This window comes from Papaver somniferum, chromosome 4 (assembly GCF_003573695.1).
Source record: "Papaver somniferum cultivar HN1 chromosome 4, ASM357369v1, whole genome shotgun sequence".
NCBI classification, from domain to species: Eukaryota; Viridiplantae; Streptophyta; class Magnoliopsida; order Ranunculales; family Papaveraceae; genus Papaver; species Papaver somniferum.
The window spans coordinates 67,599,650-67,616,334 of record NC_039361.1 but is presented as its reverse complement, the minus strand read 5'-3'; the positions used below and the strand labels follow the sequence as shown (position 1 = coordinate 67,616,334).

The 16,685-nt window shown below is 35.9% G+C and overlaps 1 protein-coding gene across 1 annotated transcript; it reads left to right on the top strand.

The window, feature by feature from the left end:
- Nucleotides 1–10,823: 10,823 nt before the first annotated feature.
- LOC113275790 (protein LONGIFOLIA 1-like) lies at nt 10,824–15,745 on the top strand. The gene is made up of 5 exons (XM_026525355.1): nt 10,824–11,766; nt 12,049–12,122; nt 12,239–14,338; nt 14,422–14,572; nt 14,720–15,745. The coding sequence occupies exons 1-5, from the start codon at nt 11,613–11,615 to the stop codon at nt 15,496–15,498; spliced, it is 3,258 nt and encodes a 1,085-aa protein (XP_026381140.1). The 5' UTR covers nt 10,824–11,612; the 3' UTR covers nt 15,499–15,745.
- Nucleotides 15,746–16,685: the final 940 nt, after the last annotated feature.

Genomic DNA, 16,685 nt, shown 5'->3' with positions numbered 1-16,685 from the left:
AATATGCTCTTTGTCCTGCAATTCATTTTGCTTTGTGCTCTTTAGATTTATGTTATTAGTTGTGCATGTGCAGTTATTTTGATCTTGTCCCCTTGCTGCGTTCTAGGAATTTAGATCCTCATCCTGTAATTTATTTTGAAATGTGGTCTATCAGAGTTCTTTAATTAGTTGTACATGTGCAAAACGGTTGCCATTGATTTAGTGACAATATTTCTTTTGATATTTCATTGAACTTATCCCCTTTCTATGCTCTGGGAAATTAACTCTTTTTCCAGAATTTCATTTTGATCTATGCTCTATCAAATCTCTTTTAAGATGACCTCCAATTTTAGTCTTTAGACTCAATTCTCCTAATTCTGTCAGTTAATCCTCAATTATTGTCTACAGTTATGCCTGGAGTTTTTGCTTTAGTTAATTTCTTGTGGCTACCTGCATTTACTCTTTCTTTTTTTTCTTTCTAATTCTTCTGTCTTATAACTGTAGCCCATTTGTGCTCTCCCCGGGAATGCTTATCCCCTCCTGTTCTAGTAGCCATCTTTATCTCCAAATACTGTAGATTTTGAAGTAAAATTTTGATCCTATTTCTTTATAGATATCATAATTTTTTCTTGGAACTTCCAGGGCATTGGCCCTCCCATTACTAAAGACCATTTAAATCACCTAATTCTTTCTTACAACTCATATTTATTTTTCTAATCCGAAACTAAAGCTCCTTATTCTACCACAGAGTTTATATTTAATAAATTCCATTTTCATGATTGGTTTATAATATCGTATGTGGGTAAAGCAGAGCGGTTAGGAATTTCTTGGCGCAATAACATTGACATTACATTACTTTCTTCTCAATGTAATGTGTGTCATTTCACTATGAAATATTTATATACAAATGATGTTAATCTGTGTTCACGGCGCTGCAGATCCTATGAAAAGGTGGCTCAATGGTTGCATATAACCCATATTAGACAATCGATCACTGAGCATTATTTTGGATAATGTTAATCGGGGACTTAAACATTATTTTGGACCCAGTGGAGAAACAAGGCCGAAATAAAGCAACTTCGCGTAGCAAGTTTTTCATCCTACAAGTGCTTGATTCGACATGTGTACAAGATACGGGATATGAAGGTGCTTCATTCAAATGGTCCAAAAATAGAGAAAGCGAGGCAAACATATGTGAAATAATACACAGGGATCTAAGATCGTATCAATGGATTTAACAATTTCCGGATACTAAGGTGCGTCATCTACCAAGAATTGGGCCAGACCATACTCCATTATTACTAGACTTAAATCTTGAAATTTAAAAGATACAAAAACGATTCAGATGCCCCGTATCTTGGCCTATATATCCATCTTTATCCACCATTTTATCAGCTTCTTGAAATCTATACTCCAGCAATTCTCTCACCTCAAAACTTCAACTCCTATTTTCGATTTGACTAACTGAAAAAAGAAAAGATATTTTTGGAAATATCCATAAAAGATATCAAATCCATGAATACTAAAATTGAATAGCTTCATAAATCGCGCAATTTATCTTCCCACTTAGATAAACTTAAGAATCTTCTAGTGAAACTAGGAAAATGGTATGAAATAAAAAAAAAAATCAAGGAGCTTGACCAGAATACAGAATATTTCCATGGCTCAGCATCCACGACGAAAAGAATAAACGCGATCAATTCCTTCCGCGAACCATTTGGTACTTGCCTTTCAACAAATGACCAAATAAACTTCCTTCTCATAAACCATTTCTCTTAGATATGATCTTCCCAATTTTCGGAATATGATTATTCTTTTTCTAATCTAATAGAGTCATGCATCTCGGATTCAAATTTTTTATCCCTTATTGAGATCCTACCAAGGAGGAAATTTAGAACACGCTTCCAAAATATGTATCCTTAGGGAGCTCCAGGTCCAGATTGTTTTCAACCGGGTTTATTTGAAGCAAATTGGAACATCTTTGACCTTGATATTATCATGTCTATTCAGGATTCGTCATATCAGGATCTTTACCTACGAAGTTCAATTCTACCCTCTTGACCCTTATTCTTAAAACTTCCACTCCTCAAACACCCTCGGTTTCTCAGCCTATTATCCTGAATAACACCATTTATAAGCTTATCCAAAAAATTCTTGCTAATCGTTTAAAGCATTTATTAAATAGACTCCCGAAACAATCTGTTTTCCTCCTAGGCAGACATGTCACTGATAATATAATCATTGCCCATGAGATCCTCCACTTTATGAAAATCTTTAAAGCTAAAAAATGTTTTTTGGCCTAAAAACTAGATCATTCTAAGGATTTTAACATATTAGCATTTCTTTGTATCGGTTTTGTATAAGCGTAATGTGGGTTTGTATCAATTTGTATCCGTCGGTTATGGATCGATATAAAATTGGTCTAAAGAATGAAAGTCATGTAAATATCAGGTTACACACATTTTTACACCAATTTGATTGAGAGAAAAAGAATTTTTTTTTATTCCATTCCTTTAATCTAGAAACCTATTATAGGGGCTCCAAGAAAAGAGTTTCGAGGGCTCCTAAGGATTCAAATATCCTAGAATGAAGATAACGAAACCTAATTCATAAGAAAAATACTGAAATACCCTTAACCTATTGAATATTGAAACCTAAAACTATTTTTTTTTCATTCCTCTCCTTTTAACTCTTCCATTTTCTTCTTCCTCATCACCTTCATCGCTTATTTCTTCGATTAATCATCAATTCTCAAAATAATTCATAATCGGTTAACACCACTTAATCCACCCGTAATGACTTTAATAAGGTAAAAATCAAAAAATCCATCTTATTTCATTAGTTTTAATGCATGGATAGGCGGAATCGATCGAATTAGGTTTTTGAAAAAACAGTTTCAGAACTGTCTACGGTTTGGTTTCCAACCGTAAGCGGTGTCTACGGTTGGAAACCAAACCGTACGTACTGTCTATGGTTGGGAAACCCAACCATAAGTCATCTATGGTTTGGAGTTAAGAAATCAAAACCGTATATTCTGGGCTCGAAAATCCTACGGTTTGAAAAAATCATACTTTCATACCGTAACTTGTACTTACAGTTGGGAAGTATGTATTTTCCCAACCGTTGGTTAGCTTATAGTTTGAATTTGGGGGTTTTCAAAAGCAAAAATAAGTGATGGGTTTTCTTAGTTTTTTCTTTTGTGATCGTCTTCTTCATCGCGATGGAGAATAGAAAGAGAGAAAGAAGAATAATAGGGTATTTTTATGATCCTCATCTTCATCATGATTTATGAATGAAAAGAAAAGGAGAAGATAATAGATTTAGATTTTTGTATATGATCATCATCTTCATCATGATGAAATTATAATCATCATATTCATCATGATTTATGAATGAAAAGAGAAGAGAAGGTAATAAATTTAATTTTGTAATCCATTGATCCAGGGCGGAAGCGTTGAATAGAAATAATACTAAAACCACATGTTTCCGAGATACCAATCTCCAGGAAAACACTACTTTTTCGATTAATCCAAGTCTATCTAATACTAAAACATAGAGCTCCTTATATAGATAACTCCATAACAAATAATAATTCATTTCTTAATATATCAAGATATTATTACCTAAGCATAAAATACAATTCCTAAATAATAAAAGAGAAAATCACCTAATTAATATTACAATATACTTGATAACTCATAATATGTTAAATAATTATAAAAATATGCAAGTATATTTTGTTTCCTTAAATACTCCACCATTCTCCCCATCTCAAAGAAAATCTCCCCCGAATTTTGCCAGTACGATGTCATCAAACCTTTTGGATTTCAAGCTTTAATCCGGACTCCAACGAATCTCGCGGATCATGTGCAACTCCTTGAAATCCTTTCTCTTTGTCGCCAAAGAAGTTTTTTTTTTCATCACGGGTCACTTCCTCCACTTGCTGTAGGCTAGGACCATGATGGGGCTCTTGTTGATGATGTATTTCGGCCAATTTGAGGGTGAGCGCCTTAACTCCATTCCAGATCATCTATTACCGCTTGCTCTTCCTCATCGCTGAGAGCGGCTCTTCGAACAACACCATAATCTCTTCCTCGAAACATGATGCAGGAGCGTTTCCTGTCTCTGAACCAACTGATGCAGGGCGGAAGCGTTGAATAGAAATAATACCAAAACCACATGTTTCCGAGATACCAATTTCCAGGAAAACACTACTTTTTCGATTAATCCAAGTCTATCTAATACTAAAACATAGAGCTCCTTATATAAATAACTCCATAACAGATAATAATTCATTTCTTAATATATCAAGATATTATTACCTAAGCATAAAATACAATTCCTAAATAATAAAAGACAAAATCACCTAATTAATATTACAATATACTTGATAACTCATAATATGTTAAATAATTATAAAAATATGCAAGTATATTTTGTTTCCTTAAATACTCCACCATTCTCCTCATCTCAAAGAAAATCTCCCCCGAATTTTGCCAGTACGATGTCATCAAACCTTTTGGATTTCAAGCTTTAATCCGGACTCCAACGAATCTCGCGGATCATGTGCAACTCCTTGAAATCCTTTCTCCTTGTCGCCAAAGAAGTTTTTGTTTTCATCACGGGTCACTTCCTCCACTCGCTGTAGGCTAGGACCATGATGTGGCTCTTGTTGATGATGCATTTCGGCCAATTGGAGGGTGAGCGCCTTAACCTTCCATTCCAGATCATCTATTACCGCTTGCTCTTCCTCATCGCTGAGAGCGGCTCTTCGAACAACACCATAATATCTTCCTCGAAACATGATGCAGGAGCGTTTCCTGTCTCTGAACCAATTGATGCAGGGCGGAAGCGTTGAATAGAAATAATACCAAAACCACATGTTTCCGAGATACCAATTTCCAAGAAAACACTACTTTTTCGATTAATCCAAGTCTATCTAATACTAAAACATAGAGCTCCTTATATAGATAACTCCATAACAAATAATAATTCATTTCTTAATATATCAAGATATTATTACCTAAGCATAAAATACAATTCCTAAATAATAAAAGAGAAAATCACCTAATTAATATTACAATATACTTGATAAATGATAATATGTTAAATAATTATAAAAATATGCAAATATATTTTGTTTCCTTAAATACTCCACCATCCATGGAGGGTAATTTAGCCATCTTTTTGTCAAGAAAACGACCAGTGCTATATGGGTAGCTCGGTTGTGTTTGGGATGATGTTTGTCCGTTGTTGTTGACTTGTTGTAGTTTGGTTCTTGGCCTTTGTTTCATACTTCATTCTACGATAAGTTCCATTATATACGGATATCGAGTTGTTCTAGTCCTGGTACTGTGGTAGGCTATGGTCGCTTGGCCATGCATGGTAGTTGAGTAATACTATTTGTTTGTGCATGCATGAATGCGTGATGGGTCGCGCCCAAAATCATGACATGCATAAGGAACAAGTTATTATAGAGTTAGGTTATTTTGCTATCCAAAATAGTTATTACGGAAAATGGGTCATTTGTCCAAATATTTTTAAAACATGGTTCAAATGGACGAGTAAAAATTAATATGGGTAAAATGGACACCAAAAAATAGTAAGGATGAAATTGGATTCATCCTGACTTAAACTTAAAAAATAGCAAGGATGAAACTGGATGCATCCTAATATAAATTGAAAATAAGAAAAAGTATTTGAAAATGGGTAGGATGAAACTGTTTACATCCTGACTATTTTTACATTTTTGTCCATTTAAACAGTATCAAAATCTAAATATTCTTTTCACCCAGAAATTGTTGATTTTGGTCTTTTTAACCAATTTTGTGTAGTTATTACGGGTGTCTTTGCACCCTGCACTCTATGATCACCGGATACTGTCCACCAGAAAATACCAAGTACTTGTGAAAATTTTAATGTCATCTACATACTATTTGCATATAAGGTTAAATTGCAGTACCAACTGACCAGACAGGCAATTTGTGGGTTATTAGTGGTCCATTTGTATATAATTTCATTATTGTTGGCCCAGATGTCCCCTTATGTCTTTGTACCCTGCCTGCGCTGTGACCACAGAGTGTTTCCACAGTAGAATCAGTTTGTTTTTTACTCGTTTATTTCTATGTTTTTTACATTCGTTTCACATTTTGTACAAAGAATGGTCGCGTCCTTTGATGTGATGTTGGTAAACTAAACGAGAGGGTAAATTCGTAAGGCCGATCTATGACTACTTATTTAAAACTAACCAAATCAAATAAGTATTCCGAACACATGGCTCTGCGATCGTGAGTTGGTAACGAAAATCCTTTTGAAATTCCCATAATGAGACTGATTTATACAGATAGATAGATTTTACGCGTAGTTGGACTTGACAAATTATATCATTTTCCTGAATTCAAATTACTCAGACAAAATAGAATAATAATATGAAACAGGAAGAAGAATAAAAAGGCAATTAAAATTGACCCACCAAAAAATGCATTAATGAAGTTGATCCGGTGATGGGAGGCAATGGCTTGACAAATACCATGGTGGTGGGCAGCCATGTGCCCTAAGGAATCTCTCAACTCTCTCACCCTCACCGGGACCGGACAATCCCATTCTTCCCATCTCCAATTCCTAGTATTCAACCCTAGAGAATTGCAGCCTTTCATGGAATAAACAGCAAATATCATCACTATTCTCCTATTGTTCTAGAACTTAGATTGACTATATTGTCCTTCTACATGTATTTTTATTTTCTCTTTTCTTAGAATTGAAACACATTTACTTAGTTGTTGCTCGTTGCTTATACCTTTTCGAAATATAGTAACCTATCCTCGGGACAAATTTTACAGGATTCTACGGAGTTACCAAATTTCATAGTGATTTCTAGTTCGGTGGATTCAGCAGTACCTACTATTTAATCTTACATGGATTTATACTTTTTCTTTTTAATGTAGAAACTCCCTGTAACAACCATGTTATTTTAGCAAAGGCTAGCTCATTTAGCTAGGCCTAGTAGTAAAGTGTGTTGGAAAATTGGGTCAATCAGGAGGATGAAAAATATACAGAGAAGTTGTAGCACCGACTTCAAAGATCTTTCAATTATCTCTTTTAGATAGTTAATATCTTCGGGCTACAATGAAGGCCTAATAATATAATTAAATTCAAGAACTATACTCCTTTGATTCGACCAACAAACATACAATAGTGATTTCTGATTGACGCGAAAAAGAAATGTAAACAAAAGATTTGCTGCTGTTAGATTGCAAATCAAGCATACTTATAGAGAATTCACACCCATGGTGACGGATAGGAAAGGGACATCTATTCGAATGCAAACTAATGTTTGAATATGGTTTTAACAGTTACGTAACGTTTCGGCTGTCCCTTACCCTGTTAGGACCCGATGCCCCAAGACCCCGCGCAGGGAGATCTATCGCCCTCTCAGGACCCCCTTCCTAGCAGCAAATAGAATGCGACAACGATTTATTACTCATAAAAATATCCAAAGAAAAAAAAAGGGTGAGGTAGACCCTTTTTTTGTGTATCCATGGACTACGGTAAACCAAAACATTATAAAAGGAGATCATGATCATGTATGCATGTTGCATCTTGAGCACACCATTTCCGAACCAAGGGGATTTCGCTTCAATTTGCCAACTTGTAAAACCAAATTAATCCAGTGGCCAATTTGCGTGGACAGAGAATGAGAGCATCCCAGAAAACTCAACCTTGGACCATATTTAAAAAGGCTCCACTACCAATGGGAGATTAATCCAAGGCCGTCGAGTCAAGCCATTGAAACTTTCCATTATCTGTTTCTTCTCAAAATTGATAGCTAGTCGTGATCATGGTTCATGAATCTCTCTCGACTCTCTCATTGTGTATCTATCATATCAACATTATTTCCTATCACTTTTAACAGCTTTAGTTTTCTTTTTCCAAATGGACCCATTTCTACGGGATTTATTATTCAAAATATAATATTTCACAATCTGGCAAATGTCTTTTATGGAAAAAGATCAATCCTCTCTAGCTTTTAAACATAATCCAATCTTAAGAAGAGAATATCTATCTCCTCAAAGAATCTCAAATCCCATCTTAAAAGGGTAATTATGATTAAGTGTTCCAACTAATATTCCTACAGCACTAAATGATTTAGTGGTCCTTATTCCTTAATCATAATCAACTTGCGAGATAGACAAATAAAATATGATAACCAACTACGTACAACTTGATAGGAGTAGAGCTCATTACTATAAATATGATAATGATAATGTGATGTTAGCTTGTTAATCATTATGCGAAAAGAACATGATAATAGATGGAGAAATTAGGTGATGCGTAAGGTCTGCAATTTTGAAAAGCTATGGACAAAATTGTTTGCCTCCAACAACCTATTTTTAGACTCATGTAGGTTTTTTTCCCTTTTTGTTTCCATATCAAGGTTAAAAACTTAAAATCCTTTTAATTGAGAAGAAGAAATCGTTGTACAGATTTTGACCGACTAGGTGGACTTAAAAGACAAATATGACCATCATAGGCAAGTTTGGATTAGTGTGACTTTTAGAAAAACGTTTTTCCAGTTGTATAATATGATAGCTATTGTGCTACGTTCCAAAAAGTATAATAGTTAGACGTTTAGTAAACTATAATATATATAGTATTGTGGAACCTATACATTGTGGAAACTGTTTGATGGATTGTCATTGTTGGATTGTCATGTGGTTAATGGCGAAAATATACATGATTTAAAAGTTGTTTTTAAATAATATCTATCAATAATTAAATATGCATTTTATTTTGAATATTGTTCAAATAAAATAAAAATAAATATTTGTTAATCATATTTTAGTCGTCTAGTATTTTAATTTTAATTTAAGTTTGTTTTTAATTTTAGTTTTCTACCTTCAAATTTTTTATTATTCTTGGTGTTTTTTATTTCTTCTAAATTATATTTTTATACAAAAATAAATAAAATTTAATTAGTGAAATAATTATAAGTAAACAAATATTTAAAGGTAAATTTTTTCATTTCAGCATAATAACTAGGTTAAAACAGAGAATTAATTAATTAAAATTAAGCGGGTCCATAATTTCTGGTTTTACTATTTTCCAAAAACTGAAGAGCTTTCGGAAAAAAGCACTTTGAATTTTTTTACCAAACATTCATTTCTAAATGGTTTGTCACAAGATGGTTACAAAGTGTTTTTACAAGAAAAAAGCAATCGCAAACGGCGCTAATGTCGGCCAAACTTTTTTCTAAACTACAACTTTTAGGTAATAAACATGAGGGTCTGACTCGAGTTTAAGCCCACGTTAGCCCTTTCAAATGTTTGTTCCTGCGTATATGGATATATTGTTGTATCAGACTATCGGTACTCACTGGAAACCTATATAGATACGGTGGTGTTAATGATCGGTTCGTGACAGTTCAGTTATGGTAGAACCCCACTAACAAATCTTTGAGAGTCGGTTTTGGTGGAGTCCAATTTTCTCGATTTGTTTAGAAGAGTTTTTGAATCATTTGATGGCGGTTGAAGTAGGTAATGACTTATGGCTTTGCCCCTATCAAACTCGGCTAGTGGATTCAACTAACCTGGTTTCGCTTGGATTTGTAACATGTGTTCTTTGGATATGAGAAGAGATTGAAAGGCTATATCAGGGCTGCACATGGTACGCTTCGGCTCGGTTATTGGCCGAGCTGAGCACCTGTACCTCTCTATGACCAATACTCTACCTGTGTATATATACTATACTTGTATTGCTCGGTTCGGTTCATTACCTGTAATTGTATAGCTCGGTTTGGTTCTATATACCTCTCCATTTTTCAGTAATTTCATCAACCGTTTTAAGCTATTTATTCTTATCAGTTACACATTAATTTCATCAAACATTATATGCTCTTCATTATTATCCTTACGAGTAGCCATAGGAGAAGAACTATATTCAATTTCGACTTCATCCATAGAAGAAGGAAATCAAGTAATCCTGTATCATCGTGAAACAATAGATCCCTATACTAAGTTTGATCAAATTGATTGAATAGATGATATCAGTATACGAAATCAGGGGATTATTAGTTATTGAAAGAAAAACCCTAGAACATTAAGATGTTGCTAATCTAGGATAGATGATTAGATTTAATTATCTAGGATCAATGGCTAAGGTTCATCAGTACAATTCGTTCGGTTCTACCTATATGACCGATATTTGTACCTATACATGCTCGGTTCTGCTTTTTTTGTACTGGTCTCTGTACTTGTGAACTCAGTTCTCATACGGTCTCGGCTTGGTTTTCTTGGTTCCAGTCCAATTCCTCGGATCCGGTTCAATTCCTGTGCAATCCTAGCTATATGTACTTGTGAACTCGGTTCTGATACGGTCTCGGCTTGGTTTTCTTGGTTCCATTCCGATTACTCGGATACGGTTCCATTCTGGTGCAACCCTAGCTAAATTGGATCCATAAAACTTGTTCCAAGAAAAAGAAAAAGAAAGGAAAGAAAGAAAAAAGAAGAAAAAAACCATATGACTTGGTATAAGCCAGGGTCTTGTATCGGCAGCTGTTAGTGAGAAAGTAAGAAATAAAGGAAAAGAGGAATAGGTATGTACGTAAACAAACTTGTCAGAACATATGGCTTTCCAGAACATAAATCCACTTCCCTCCTTCACACAGTAACTTCATCTTTTTCCTTCTTTCTCTCAATAGATTTCTTTCTTTTTCCTCAATTCATCTCTCTGTCTATAGGGATTAGTGACAGACCTCACATGGCCATGCAGAGAGACAAGTTAAGATTATTAGACCCACCCACATTATATATCCCACATGGATGTGTTATGTATGCTGCACAATGAGATCAAAACCACCGTATCTGTCCCACTTCTCCTTCTCTCATGCTTACACCAATAACAACTACCATGTTAACACTACGAGATGAACCATAAAATAAAAATCACACAACGTACTGCCTTAACTACATTTTCGTATTACAAATGAAATTTCTTTCCATTTGATTCTTCAGAAAAATCTATCCAAATTTGTTTCTCTGGGTCTACATAATTTTTTTCATGGAGCCTTGAAATTGACAGTGTTTTCAAACTTTTTCTGTGTAGTAAATTTGGTCCCCCTCTATCTATCTATTCTTGTTTTCTTCTTTTGGTTGTTACAGAATGGCATTGTCTGGATTCCTTCCTGTATATACAAATGGATTCTGATTATATATTTTTTGGGTTTGTGGGTCTATCTCCATTTCTCCAATTCTTTAATCATTTAAAGGTTCTTCTCTCTGCTCTAGAGTCTAGAGCATCCTTCCTGCCTGCTTTCCTTCTCCCCTTACCCAACAAAATTGTGGGTTTTAGACTTCTGATTGGATAGAGAAATATATTTCCTAGCTTCAATTAAGTAATCATCATTTCATATAATTTCGTTTTGTGATCTGTTTATTTGCTGGAATTTAAGGATAAAACATTTATGGGGTTTTGTAAATTCCTCTGTTTTTTTGAGTGATCGAGAGAATTCTGTCATTGCTTGATTCAAGCTTCTTTCCTCTTTTTTATTATGAGTGTAGTTCATAAAAGACCTTCATAATAAGGAAAATCTAAATTCTTTTAAACATAGAGATTTCTTGAGATTTCGATAGAAAAAAATGTCTGCGAAACTTCTCCATGCTTTATCAGAAGAAAACCCAGATCTGCAGAAGCAAATTGGATGCATGACTGGGATTTTTCAGATATTTGATCGTCATAGTATTCTTACTCCTAGAAGAATTACAGCTCAATCCCACAAAAGAACTCCACAAGGTACACTCAATTTCAGGGCTCTGCTCTTGATTTCTTTAACAGTTGGAATCATCTCTGTTCTATTCATTTATTCATATGAAAAATGAATTGCATGTATATTTTAGACTAGATTACAAAATCAAAAGGTAAGACCTTGATTTTTCACTGTTCCGCAGCTATTGATGACTGCTGCTGCAAATAGTATAGACATAGAGATAGTCAAAATGAGGCGTTTTTAATCAATTACCGTTTTGTCATCTCTTAATCATTAGTCTAATCACTGAATCTTTGTTTTGCGAATAGGTAATAGTTCTCATTTGAGCAATGGCAGTCTTGGCGTCGAGCCGGATACCGTTCGTCGCGTAGAGAGCTCTGCGGTAAGAATTTTGATTTTCAGTTATGTTTAATGAGTTTAGTGTGAGGATATGGGATTAGTGATATTTTTTTTGGTACTGAGGATGTGTAATGATTTTAGAAAGCCATGTAATTGCAGGAGAAGAAGTTAAATAAGATTAAGAACATTGGTGAAACTCAAAGAGTGATGCAGGAGTCCTCGGGACCTTCGGTGTCGTCTTCGTCATGTTCGTCATCTTTTTCTTCTCATGACTACAAAACTTCTCAGCAAGAGTCCATTTCGTCCGAGAGAATCATTTTTCCAGTAACACCGTCCAGGGATCCTTCTATTGTTCAGACAAATACATCTCAAGTAGGCCGGCATTCGCTTGATTTCAGAGACGTTGTTAAGGACTCTATGTACAGAGAAGCTCGTGGTTTATCGGTTAAAACTACAAGCAAAGAGGAACCACTAAACCGTGTAATGATGCATAAAGATTCTCCCAGGCTTTCGCAGCTGTCAAAGTCTGTTGATGGGTCAATTGGCATCGGGAACTTTTCGAAGCTGAGGGTTACCGTTGATATCAAGGAATCATTAAGGTCACCTGGTAGAAATCAAGAATCGCCATTGAATTATATTGATAGAGGAGAACCACGCAGACTATCATATGATGTGAAAGATTCTCCTCGGTTTTCTTATGACGGACGGGATGCACGTCGAACATCTTTTGATTCCAGGGATAACTCAAAATCTACAAAGCTCAGAGAACTTCCAAGGTTGTCACTTGACAGTAGAGAAAGTTACATGAAGGGTTCTAACACTTGTCCAAAATCCAACTTGGTCTCTATAGAATTGCAACGAAGTAGTAGCTACAGCTATAACAGCACATCAAACTCGCAGCAAAGTTTCGGAGGTTATAAGCAGCCTACTAGTGTTGTGGCAAAGTTGATGGGGTTGGAAGGTCTCCCTAATAATTCCACTCCAAAGAATGAGGTTCAGATAACATTGATTAAAACCTGCCCAAGTGGAGAATGTGATACTTTCTCAAGATCGTCCCAGGCAACTGATGGAACCAAGCAAAGCAGAGTTTCTAGCCCAAGGACTTCCATTAGAGACGCAATTTCACCGAGGGTAAGAACTCCTGATTCGACTATGAGACCGGTTTCACCAAGGCTGCCACTTGAACCAGCTCCCTGGAAGAAGCTAGACGGAAGTAAGGGTCAACAGAAATCAGCATCCAAAAATGAAGAAATTGTCACAAGGGCCGCAAATCCTCATCCTTCTGTTTACGCCGAAATTGAGAAGAGGTTGAAAGAGCTTGAGTTTAGGCAATCGGATAGAGATCTTCGAGCACTTAAGCAAATATTGGATTCTATGCAGGCAAAAGGTCTGTTAGAAGCTAAGAAAGAAGATGATAAACACTTAAATGTCGTCTCTGAATCAAACATTAAGAGCTTGAAGCAGCACAGCATTAGTCCAAATCCAAAGTCAGCTAACAGGAGAAACCCCCCGAGTAGTCGCCTAACTTCATCCATAGTTAAGGGGGCTAATACGTCTTCGAAAACATTCGACTCCCCTATAGTGATTATCAAACCAGCTAAAAACATAAAGAAATCTAATGTTTCTGCCTCATCAGTTGTTCCAGTTGACAGTTTATCGGCTCTCCGGCTTCCTCAGAATAGCAAAAAGGATCTACCAAATAACCGAAGTCCTAAACTCAGCAATAGGGAATTGGGTAATCGAGCACTTAATTCCGCTGATAAAAAGGACAATCTCAGGACAGTAAGAGCTTCACAATCTTCAGCTAAGTCTCAGCATATGTCTACAGAAAATGCTGGAAGCACTGTCCGAACCTCAGGATCTGTGAGCCCAAGATTACAAATGAAGCTTGAATTAGAGAAGCGATCTCGTCCACCAGTTCCTTCTACGTCAGATTCAAGCAAGCCCAGAAGGCAATTGTTTAACAGGCAACCAACTGAATCAGGTTCTCCGGGAGGAAAGGCTAGAGCCAGACTGTCTAGTTTGCATAAAAATGATGAACAAATGAGAGAGAGCAGTAGAGATACAAGAAACTCAAGTCAACAAGGGGAAGAAGCTTCTCAGCTATCGGATAGCAACAATAGCTTCAATTCAGCTGCAGATGCAGAAGTGACTAGTGCTGACCGGTCTGCCGAGATCGCCAGTGTTCTATTACAACTAGGAAGCCGAAGTCCATCAAGGAGGACAACCAAGAACTCTGCTTTGAGCCCAAAACAGAATGTAAGTAATTAACAAATCCCCTTTTTCTAGTTTTTGTTTTTTGTTCACTCTTTGACAAGTTCTCATTTGTCCCTCTATTTCAGAAATTATCACCAAGATTAAGTGAAGACGGGATGTCTACAGAACTGGCGACCACTACACCAGAGCAACCAAGTCCTGTGTCTGTTCTGGATTCATCTTTTTACAGAGATGAATTGCCTTCACCTGTGAAGAAAATATCAAATGCTTTGAGAGGTAAGCCTTTGTTTTCTCTTCATCTTTTGAGTAGAGATACAGACGACCTCTTGTCTCCCGCTCCTTCCTCTCTTGGCTCTAGAGTACACGCTACCTGGAGATCTAAGATACATTAAACTGATGCTAACGATCTGTCTTGCTATGCAGAGTTTCAAAATAATAATGGTCATCCACTTGAGAAACCAGAGAGCACAGGAATTGATCTTAAATCTGGTATCAACCGTATAAAACTAGAGAACATCGAGCAGCTGGTTAATAAGCTTCGCAAGTTGAACTCTAACCACAATGAAGCTACAACAGATTACATTGCATCTTTGTGTGAGAACAATAATCCAGACCACAGGTACATCTCCGAGATATTATTAGCGTCGGGTCTACTACTAAGAGATCTTGGTTCAGGTTTGGCAAAAATTCAGCTCCACCCGTCAGGTCATCCAATCAACCCCGACTTGTTCTTCGTTCTTGAGCAAACCAAGGGGGGAAATGTGGCATCGAAGGACGGACCCAAGAAATCAAAACAAGACAAACTTCATCGTAAACTTGTTTTTGATGCCGTAAATGAACTTTTAATTCAAAAGTTGGCTTTGGCGGGTCTTTTAAATGAACCCTGGATCCACACTGATAAGTTAGCAAGAAGGACCTTAAACTCACAAAGGCTACTGAAAGACATGTGCTCAGAGATAGAACAGCTCCAAAGCAAGAAACAAGTTGATGATAGCTTTGACGAAGATGAAGATAGTCTGATAACGATCTTGCAAGATGATGTTATGTGTCGATCAGAAAATTGGACGGAATTTCCTAAGGAAGTTCCGGTTGTAGCATTGGATATTGAACGCTTGATTTTCAAAGATTTGATCGACGAAATTGTTACTAGTGTGGTTGGAAATCTCCGAACGAAGACTAGCAAAAGAACATTAGTTAAGTAAGAATTTTAACTTTTCTTTTACATCTGCATCTTAATTTTCTTTTCAGAAACATAATAATTACTTCAACCGATAATAGGTAGATAGTTCTCTTGTACAGCTTGTAAAAATAGAATCTGAATCTTATCGAGTCCTACGGTGCACATGTTAAAAATGTAATCAATGTTATAAATGCCAATTTTTTCTCTCCTTCAACGAAGAACTACAATGTACTACTATAAAATACAACGATTGTTCTTTTCTTGCTTTATGTACATGAATGAATAAGTCAATGTGGCAAAGAAATGTTAGCTTGTTTACACCATCCACAATGGTGTATATGGAAAAAGCTATAATCATATCTGTAATAACTTTGGGTTTGCTTAAGCACAGAAATACTTGTGGTTAAAATGCTAGAAATATCCGGACTCTTATCTGAGATAGAGCTCCAAACTATGCAGGCTCAACAATGAGTGTGGTTTGTAGGCACTACCTTGTATAAAGCTATATTTTCCAATTGTGCGAATTATAGAGAACAATTCTGCACCACCGCCGAATGGAGTTGGAAAATGAAATGGGACATGCAAGCTGAATTATAGAGAACAATTTTGCACCTGTTTGGAATAGAATTACTGCATAGAAATACACAACAGCAACAGCAATAGATTCTCACAAAACAACAGTAGTTCTATTAGGAAAATAATCAAACACTTTGTATGCCAATACTGCTTTCAATGAGTTTGAATTACAAAACAGAAATTTAGCAAGAATAAATTGAATGGAACAATGATTAAGAACAACCCATCAAACTAATCATTCAATCAAACCTATTAACGAATTCACTGAGGCGAGGTGATCCTCTATCCTTAAAGCATTTGCATCCCATACACCGGTGCTAATATGAAGATGGATGAATGCTTACCAAGATACAACAGTGGCTTTGAAGATAACCAACACTAGAATATCTTCAAACTGGCGAATGCAACAATCGTAGCAGCAACTCTCGACACAAGACAATATTTTAGTTTTTCCATGTAATATTATGCTTTCTTCTTCTGTGTTCAAATAGGAGAACGAATTGGGTTTATATCCTGTTTGAAACAGTGCGACGGTTAGGCTGCATTTGATCTTGACCGTTGGATGATGTTCCGTTAAAATAACTGCTCCTTTTTGTGCTTGTTCCACAAGGTTTGCACCTGTTTCCGTAAGGT

Bases quoted from the DNA above. Each gene is read 5' to 3' on its own strand.
- LOC113275790 (XM_026525355.1), top strand. From the start codon at position 11,613: ATGTCTGCGAAACTTCTCCATGCTTTATCAGAAGAAAACCCAGATCTG. The intron at 11,767-12,048 runs GTACACTCAATT...TTTTGCGAATAG, and splicing joins CCACAAAAGAACTCCACAAG to GTAATAGTTCTCATTTGAGC. The intron at 14,573-14,719 runs GTAAGCCTTTGT...CTTGCTATGCAG, and splicing joins AATATCAAATGCTTTGAGAG to AGTTTCAAAATAATAATGGT.